General features: G+C 35.1%; 2 protein-coding genes across 2 annotated transcripts; both read left to right on the top strand.

Moving 5' to 3' along the window:
- The first annotated feature begins 788 nt into the window (after positions 1-788).
- On the top strand, positions 789-1226 carry LOC141695076 (uncharacterized). The gene has a single exon (XM_074499317.1). The coding sequence runs from the start codon at positions 789-791 to the stop codon at positions 1224-1226; it is 438 nt and encodes a 145-aa protein (XP_074355418.1).
- Positions 1227-4750: 3524 nt separating this feature from the next.
- LOC141695057 (uncharacterized) lies at positions 4751-5155 on the top strand. The gene has a single exon (XM_074499296.1). The coding sequence runs from the start codon at positions 4751-4753 to the stop codon at positions 5153-5155; it is 405 nt and encodes a 134-aa protein (XP_074355397.1).
- Positions 5156-9871: the final 4716 nt, after the last annotated feature.

Genomic DNA, 9871 nt, shown 5'->3' with positions numbered 1-9871 from the left:
ATATGTCTTAGCAAACTTGTAAAAAAATGATCAAAAATATTTTTCTAAACACCACCTTATCAAATGTTTCTCTGAACAACTTTATGTCAACATTTCCTGAAAATCACTAAAGGTTTTATAAACATTATCGAAAATAAGTTTTGAAGCCAAACTAAATCAATTCTTTATAAACTCTTTTGGAGCAACCCAGAACTTATGCAAAAGATTTTTTACACAACTTTCAAACGATCTATTTCCGTTCAAATAAATGTTTTCTTATGACAATTTTGCTGGTGAAATGATTTCCACTTGTGTTTCTCCAAAGGGCAACATTAATACATTTTCCAAAAAACATGACAAGTTCATTGAGATTTAAATTGGTTCCCATATTTTAACGATACTGGAGTGTCTTAATTGTTGTAGACCTTACTGGTCCAGTTTGATTAAGCTTGATATTTTCTTCTTATTAGTGGAAATATGCCGCCTAGGAAAAGAAGGGAAAGACCCCCAAGGAACTCAAGATAAACCCCTGAGGTGGAAGAGAGTGGAAACACTCAACCCCAACCAACTTATGATCAAGGTCAAAATCTAGAAGAAGGACAGAATCAAAATCAGAATCCACCCCTAGTTAATAATGACCCTACTGCCCTTCTACTTGCATTTCTACAACAACAAACCCAGGATCCACCTGAACCTAGAAGGCCCCGAGCAGAGCAAACTCAGTCTACTATAACCTTGAAATCCTTCGAATCCCTGGGTTATCCTTCAAATCCCTGAACCCACCTGAATTTAAGGGAACAACTGATCCCATGGAAGCTAGAATTTGGCTCCGGGAAATTGAGAAAACCTTTAAGATTGTGGGAGTGGAAGAAGACAAGAAAACCATCTTTGCTGCATTTATGTTAAAAGGTGAAGCTATTTATTGGTGGGAAGCTAAGAGAGGTATCGAAGAGAACCCGGTAATTCTGTGCGAAAGATTTATTGCTTTATTCCTTGAGAAATATTTCCCCAAACACTTAGAACAACAAATGGAATTAAAGTTTTTGGAGCTGAAGCAAGGGAGGATGAATGTCGCGGAATATGAAAATAAGTTTTCAGAACCCTCCAGGTTTGTACCCTACCATGTTGACACTGAGGAAAAGAGAACTAGGCATTTTCAACTAGGTTTACGACCATGGATTCGGAATCGAGTTGCAGTACTAGAGATCTCTAACTATGCGACTTTGGTACACAAGGTTCAATTGTAGAGAACGAGAACGATCTGTATCCCAAGGATAAGGGAGGTGTAAAGAGAAAGTTTTCGAACAATGCTGGGAATTTTGGAAGAAAATTTGATGGAAATAAGAACAAGAAACCATTTGTGAAAAAGGGAGGATCGGAAGATGGATAGACCAAGGCTTGGACATCAAGATAATCGAGGAAACGAGGCCAAGTTTAGGACTCCTCAAACTGGAATCTACTTCAAGGAAGACCACCACTGCCAGACTGTAAAACTTGTGGACGAAAGCATAATGGACAATGCCGTCAGGAGAAAGTTACTTGCTATGTATGCGGAAAGAAAGGACATTATGCCAGCAATTACAAGGACAAAGCCATCATTTGCCACAACTGCGGAAGGAAAGGACACTACGCTCGCGAATGTCGTCAAACCAGGAAGGAAAGTAAAGTACCCAGACTTATGGCACCACCAACCCAAGAAAATCGCAATTCAAGCAATGCCAACATCAAATCTACTGCGCGCACTTTCAACATGACCTTAAGGATGCTATCACTGATAATGATATCATCGCAGGTACGCTCTTAGTAAATTCTGCAAATGCTTGTGTGTTAATTGACTCTGGTGCTACTAGATCTTTCATATATGAGAATTTTGTGAATAAGTTGGGATTAGAATTAACATCGCTAGAGGAAGATATGATGGTAGAAATTGCAAATCAAGAAGTTATACCTGTTACTCGACTATGCCCTAATTGTACGATTGAGATTCAAGGAAAGCCTTTTGTTGTGGATCTTATTCCTTTTAAACTGGGAGAATTTGATGTAATACTGGGAATGGATTGGTTGACGTGATACGATACACATATCAATTGTAGGTTAAAGAGAGTTAGCTTAAAAAGTCTGGATAATAAGAAAGTAATTCTTCGTGGTTAGAAGCAAACCCGTAAATTTCTCACTATGTTGCAAGCCAGAAGAATGCTACGCCAAGGCTGTCAAGCATATCTCACACATGTTATAGATACAGTAAAGTCTACACCTAGGCTCGAAGAAATCCCTATCATAAAGGAATTTGAGGACATATTTCCCGAAGACCCACCTGGATTACCACTTGATAGAGAAATCGAATTCATAATTGATCTCGCTCCGGGAATGATACCTGTTTCAAAAACTCCATATCGAATGGCCCCGTAGAGATGAAGGAGTTGGCTACGCAACTACAGGAATTGCTAGATAAAGGAGTGATCGACCCAGTGTATCACCGTCGGGAGCACCAGTTTTATTTGTGAAAAAGAAAGATGGATCTACGAGATTATGCATAGATTATCGAGAACTATATAAGCTTACCATCAAGAATAGATGCCCTCTACCCAGGATTGACGATATGTTCGATGAACTGAAAGGAGTTGCATGTTTCTCAAAGATTGATTTAAGATCTGGCTATCACCGGTTAAAGATTAAGCCCGAGGATGTGCCAAAGACGGCGTTTATGACAAGGTATGGACACTACGAGTTCTTAGTGATGCCATTTGGATTAACGAATGCCCCTACTGCTTTCATGGATTTAATGAACCGAGTATTCAAGAAATATCTGGATAAGATTGTGATAGTTTTCATCAATGATATCTTGACTTATTCTAAGTCTCGCGAGGAACACACAAGACACCTTGGACTAGTACTAGAAACTCTGAGGAAAGAAAAGCTATATGCAAAATTTTCAAAATGTGAGTTTTGGCTAGACCAAGTGCAATTCTTAGAACATATCATCAGTAATGAAGGGATTTCAGTAGATCCTGTGAAAGTTGATGTTGTAGCAAATTGGGAATGACCAAAGATGCCGACCAAAGTTAGAAGCTTTCTGGCATTATCCGGTTACTATCAAAGGTTCGTACAAGACTTCACAAAGATAGCTACGCCTTTGACCCGACTCACATAGAAGAGTGAAAAATTTGAATGGACCTCAAAGTGCGAGGAGAGCTTCCAAAAGTTAAAGAAAAGATTGACTTCTGCCCAGTGCTAACCTTACTAGACCACTCGGGAAATTTCGTGATATATAGTGACGCATCTCTCAAGGGACTAGGTTGCGTAATAATGCAAAACGGAAACGTAATTGCCTACGCCTCGAGATAATTGAAGGATTATGAAACTAGGTATCCCACGCACAATTTAGAGCTAGCAGCGATAGTTTTTGCGCTTAAAATTTAGAGACACCAATTTATGGAAAAAGATGCAAAATCTATACAGATCATAAAAGCTTGAAATATATATTTACCCAGAAGGAATTAAATATGAGGCAAAGGAGATGGTTAGAACTAATCAAGGATTATGACTGTACCATAAAGTACCACCCTGGAAAAGCAAATATGGTCGCAGACGTTTTAAATAGAAAAGAAAGGTTTAAAATACCTGTGACATCTGAGGAATTGATACGAGAAACTGAGATAATGGAAATGGAGATAAAGATTCCAGTCCAAGCGAATGAAAGGAATTATGAGATACGAGTACAACCCCAAATAATGGAAAAGATTCGACGTTGTCCAGAAGGGATCGTGGAAACTAATAGGGCCAACTTGACGGGAGAAGAGATTTTAAGCGTAATAGATAACCAAGGAGTTCGAAGAGTTGTATCGAGGATTTGGATTCCCAATGTGTCAGAACTAAAGGAAGAGATTATGAACGATGCCCATAATTCAAGATACTCTATCCACCCTGGAAGCACAAAGATGTACCAAGACATAAAAAAAAATTTCTGGTGGCCCAACATGAAAAAGGAAATTGCTGAATGGGTAGGTAAGTGTTTAACAAGTCAGAAAATAAAGGCTGAACATCAGAGACCCAGTGGCCTGTTATAACCTTTAGAGATTCCTGAATGGAAATGGGAACATATCACAATGAACTTTATAGTCAGTTTTCCAAGAGCTAAGACCAACCATGACACCATTTGGGTTATAGTCAACCGACTCACCAAATCTGCATATTTTCTTCCAATAAATGAAAGATACACTATAGAAAAATTGGTCAATCTATATTTGAAAGAAGTCATATTTAGACATGGAGTACCAGTATCAATTGTGTCAGATAGAGACGCGAGGTTCACCTCAAGATTCTGGAAAAGTTTTCAGGAATATTTAGGCACGAAATTGAAAATGAGTACGGCATATCACACCCAAACAGATGTACAGAGTGAAAGGACTATACAGACATTAAAAGATATGTTTAGAGCTTATGTCTTAGATTTCAAAGGAAATTGGGATGATCATCTGGCATTGGTAGAATTTGCTTACAACAACAATTATCATTCAAGCATAGGAATGGCTCCATTTGAGGCACTCTATGGTAGGAAGTGTAGATCTCCAATATGTTGGGAAGAAGTGGGAGAAATAAAGATTTATGGACCTGAATTAGTTCAACAGACAACTCAATATATCGGAATTATAAAGAAAAGGTTAATAGCCTCCCAGGATAGACAAAAAAATACGCGGATTTAGGACAAAGACACAAAGAGTTTGAGTTTGGAGATAAAGAGTTTCTAAAGGTATTGCCTTGGAAAGTAGTTATGAGATTTGGAAAGAAAGGAAAACTAAGTCCTAGATACATTGGTCCATTCGAGATTTTAAAAAAAGTAGGCACTGTATCTTACCAGTTAGCATTACCACCATACCTTCAGAACATACATGATGTGTTTCACATATCTGTTCTAAAGGCTTACCATCTTGATATTTGTCACGTACTTGCCCACGAGTCAATTGAAGTTCAATCGGATTTGACGTACGAAGAAAAACCTATTAGAATTACGGATAGAAAGGTCCAGAAGTTGAGAAATAAGGAAATTAGGTTGTTTAAGGTGATATGGAGAAATCAATCAATCGAGGAAGCTACTTGGGAGTCTGAAGATGATATGCGAAAAAGTTACCCCTCATTATTCTATGTCTGCACTGATTTCGAGGACGCAATCCTTTAAGTGGGGAGAATGTAACGCCCGCAAAAATTTTCCAGAGATAATGTTGTTAATATATTCTATTTCGTTAGAGAAGGGATTGTTATTTTTCAGTTGCTTGGTATTATTATTGGGATCGACTAATAAATAATGTTACTATTTTATTTATCGAGAATCTATTTTTTTAGCTATATTATTCGCTATTTAAGAAAACTCGACTAACTGTTTAACTGGTATAGTTAATTATATATTTGACTCGTGCTATTTAATAAATCGAATTGGTTACTCGTTGTTCTAATTTTAGCCTTTGAAAATTTAAGTGTGTACAAATATAATTTATTTGTTTCCTCCAGTAGTAAATGATTTCTTTAAAATATTGATAGAGTACTCTACTACTACTTTCAAGAAAAGAATAAAAGAGGAATTAATTGGTAAATTTTTATAGGCAACTTTTGCCATTATTCTAATTTTTCTTAATTTTATTTTATTTAAATGATTCGAATTGTATATAAAACAAATTAAATTTTAATCCGAAAATTTTGGGGAAACTATTTCATAAAAATATTTGTTAAATATTTTGGAATTCAAGAAAATTTTTCTTAGAAAAAAAAAAGAAAAAAGAAAAGAGTATTTGATACTTCTTTAATTTACAAAATTCCTATTTTATTAAATGAGTAAATAAGAATTAGTGACTAAATTATAAATATTAATTAAAATAAGAATTCTAGAATCTAGTGGGAAGTTCTAGAATTTACTAGTTACTATAGTTAACTAAACTAATCAAAGGTTAACCTTAGGTAAATTGTGCTTATAAATAAGGGATCAACCTCACCCATTTCACTTCTTCATCACTAAATTCCTAAAATTAGTGTTATAATAATAATTAGATAGAGTGTAGTTTGGGTAAAAAGCGGAGCAATTGAGAGAATCATTATCTTTGATTTGGTGGCTTAAAAATATCTATAAGATTGTGATCATCTATTCTCTCTTAAAGGTAATGATATTCTCATTGATTTTATTTTGTTTTGTTTCTTTTTATGTAGTTAATTTATGGTATTGATTTTGTAATGTAATTACTTGATTGTTTGAGTTGTAATTCTATTTTTAATCAATGTTTTGTATGGTTAATGCTACTAAAAGAAAGTAAAGTTCATGAGTATGTAAATATCCTAATTATTTTGGGATTTACAAATTAATTGATTTAGGTATTTCTAATTATAATTAGGGGTAATTAAATTATTTGAGTGGATTAGTGTTTGGGCTTGGGAGATTAGCCCAACAATTGGAACCCAATCCAAAACCCATGAATATATGTAGGTATATATTTGATTAACTAGAAAATAAAATAGAAGTAGAATTGATTTGTTGATATTTGATTTAATTTAATAAGTTGGAGTTGGGGTATGGTTGATAATTGAATTGTACGGGATTGTGTTTGTGTTTGTGGAAAAGGGGGGCGGAACCACCACCGTGATGGTGGTGGTAATGATCGGCAAAAGCCGAGAGGAAGAAAGGAGAGCAGGGAGATAGGAAAGAAAGAGAGAAGAGAAAGAGGAGAGAAAAGAGAGAGAAGCTGAGAGAAAGGAGGCGTAAAAGAGAGAAAGAGAGAGAAGCCGAGAGAGAGAGGGAGAGAAAGAGAGGCCGAGGGAGAAAGGGAGAGAAGAAGAGGCCGATAGAGAGAGAAGCCGAGAGAGAGGGAAAGAAAGAGAGGATAGAGAGTTGTCTGAAGTTGACCGAAAAATGGGTTTGAATTAGAAATTGGAAAATCTGACTTGGGGAGGTGATAGATCGGGCAATGGGTAGTAAGAATCGGTAATCAGAATCATTTTTGGAGGTGGCCGGAATTTGGCCGGACCACCGCCGGCCGGTGGCCGTCGCCGACAACCACCATGGTTGCGGGTGGCGAGGGAAGAGTGAAGAAGAAGGAGAAAAGGGTAGGGGTAAAACAATCTTTGATTAAATAATTGTTTGAGATAAAAATAAATGAATAAAAGAATAGAAATAAAGTAAAATAAAAGGTGGGATTAAATGATTTAGTAGGTGATCAAAATAGATTATGTAATTATTAGGGAACAATTAGCTGTGGATTAAAAAGATTTAATAACCCCCTTGGATTTATTAGTGGATTCTATCCAATTTTAAAAAATAAAATTAGTTTAAAATTTTAGTAAATTGAAATAAATAAAGGATTAACCATAATTCCATTTAGGGATAAAATGGAGTAAGAAGGATATACATGATATTGATTGAAACTTTCTATACGATTATTTAAAAATGGGATCGACGCGCTATTATCAATACTTGAGAGAGTCACTACATAATAAACAAATAGTAGTAAATATCGATTCGTGATAACTCATTAATTAAATAAATCTCGTTTTTATCGCTTATTTGACGTGTGAGTAATTATAAGTATCGAAGTAGAAATAAATCAGGAGGTAATAATATTCCTACCCTCTATCGCTAATTTAGATAGTATTATATGGAACTCAAGTTCCAAATTTATGAGTGATTATTATTTAATAATTGAAGATTTTCTCTTCACGAAAAATCTATAGAATCTTCAATAAATATATTTGGAAGTGAGTACACCTTTTGAATTATTTGAGTATTTTTAATTCCTAAGTAATTCCTCGATATAACTAATGAGAGTTATGAATTTCGCGAAAAGATATTTTTAGAATATTTATACTAAAGTGATTTTGGATGTGATTTAATTAGAAAATACTTGAAGTGGAATTGTTTAACCCGGAAAGTGAATTTTCACTGCTACTATTGGAAACAAGGCAAGTTTTCTCTGCTCTATTCCTATTTATGACTTAAATGTCTTATTCATTAATATTGAATATTGTGGATTTAAACGTTGAAGACCTCATTTAAGATTTTTTCCTTTCACCGAGAATTCCAAATATTAATTCCATTGATGAATTCTTTACCTAGAATCCCGACTGTTTCCATCGTTCAGAATAGTTAACTCTTCCATATCAAAGAAACTCAAAAATCTTTATAACTATCCAAATCATTTTGAATCCACATCGATTGTCAGTCAGTTTGATTAATTAAATTTCTTCGAATCTGAATTACCTTTTTATCAATTCATTGAACTCTTCCCAAATTTCACGATTTGCAAATCAATTTTTATTCATTTTTTTTATTCGCGTACTAATTTTTTGGAATTATTCATTTAGTGAAGACATACGAGAATCTCGCTTGATATGGTTATTCTTATTATTCAAGATAACCCTTTTTCTAGACAGTCGTCGATATATCATTCATATCGATGTAACAATGATATTACAATTGTGAGAACTATTTTATTTTCAAAATCAGATTAAGTTATGAAATTCTTAATAGTGTGATGTTAAGATTGAATCAGGATGTGTACATCTATACTGGTCAACGTGGAATTTAATAACCATGGTATATATTATGTGATAAGTCCGATGTGTGGACATGTTATTCGGCTCAAATATAGCCGAGGGTTAAGACGTTACCCCTTCTTTATTTCTAGCAAGTGTGTGTTGGGCATGCTTACGATGAGCCGTGATCGGGTGAGCATAAGATTCGTAGGAGGACGGTACACTGTGATAGTTGATCACATCATTGATGTACCGAGGATGGAAATGACCAGTTATTCTTAAATTTTATGGTACTGTTCCGGATAAGAGCTTCATTGATAATACCGTGATGTGTTGATATCTCTTCTTGCTTTGAAATATTATTGCTCTTGGCACTTATTGTTACCAGTAAATTGATTTTTGTTGAATCATTTCTACTTGTTGAGCACCTAGTTACTCAATCTTGCTATACTTGTATTCATCCGAAATAGTGAAGAATGAAGAGGGCAGAGCATCTGATTATCCAAGACAGAGGGAAGGAAATGAACATGCTCATGATGACAACCACTAAAAGATTGCTATATATTATCTATATTATGTAATAATATTCAGCTATGAACTAGGCTTGTAGTAGGTTCATATGGTTCATGTATTAATCAGATTGTGAAGGAGACTCGATCTTGGAACTGTGGAATGGTGTTCACTATAAATGTCATATTTTGGTTATGTTTGTAATAATAATACAGGTGTGCGAAGCTTGATATCATGGTGACCCGAATCTACAAAAGGGTGGATTTGGGGGCGTCACAGAGTTGGTATCAGAGCTATAGTTATATTTACTAGGAACGCGAACCCTAGAGATATAACTGTATATGAGAGAGTATAGATACTAGTATATTCTAACTCCTAAGAGTATATGTTGCAAGATAGGGGATCAGTATGGGACTGACCCTTTTGACTTATAAGACCTTTAAGTTAGAAAATATCTCATTATCTTATTATTATTATTATTATTATTATTATTATTATTATTATTATTATTATTATTATTATTATTATAATTCAGATGTCAGGATACAGAGCTGCTCGAGACAGATCTCCCACTCCTTTTCCGGGAGAAAGTGTTGGATCTAGTTCAGATACAGACCTTTCTGAGGCCTATATGGTGATATCTACTAATAGTGAGGATTTGTCTGTTTAGGAGATCCCGGAACCACCTAGAGCTCCACCAGTTGTTATTGATTTGACTGATTCTCCACTTAGAGTTGAGACTTTTAATTCACCTATTACTATGGTCCAACCCATAATTTATTTGCGGGTAGGACAAAGCCACTACAGAGGCAAGTTGTGGTCGTCATGGCTCTGCTACAAAGGCTCCTGGTAGGCCAAAAAGCCTTAATTT

The sequence above is a fragment of the Apium graveolens genome, chromosome 2, assembly GCF_009905375.1.
Source record: "Apium graveolens cultivar Ventura chromosome 2, ASM990537v1, whole genome shotgun sequence".
Taxonomy (NCBI): domain Eukaryota; kingdom Viridiplantae; phylum Streptophyta; class Magnoliopsida; order Apiales; family Apiaceae; genus Apium; species Apium graveolens.
The sequence above is the reverse complement of the archived record's forward strand: the minus strand, read 5'-3'. Positions and strand labels throughout refer to the sequence as shown.

Coding starts and splice junctions, on each gene's coding strand:
- LOC141695076 (XM_074499317.1), top strand. CDS start 789: ATGGAAGCTAGAATTTGGCTCCGGGAAATTGAGAAAACCTTTAAGATT.
- LOC141695057 (XM_074499296.1), top strand. CDS start 4,751: ATGAGATTTGGAAAGAAAGGAAAACTAAGTCCTAGATACATTGGTCCA.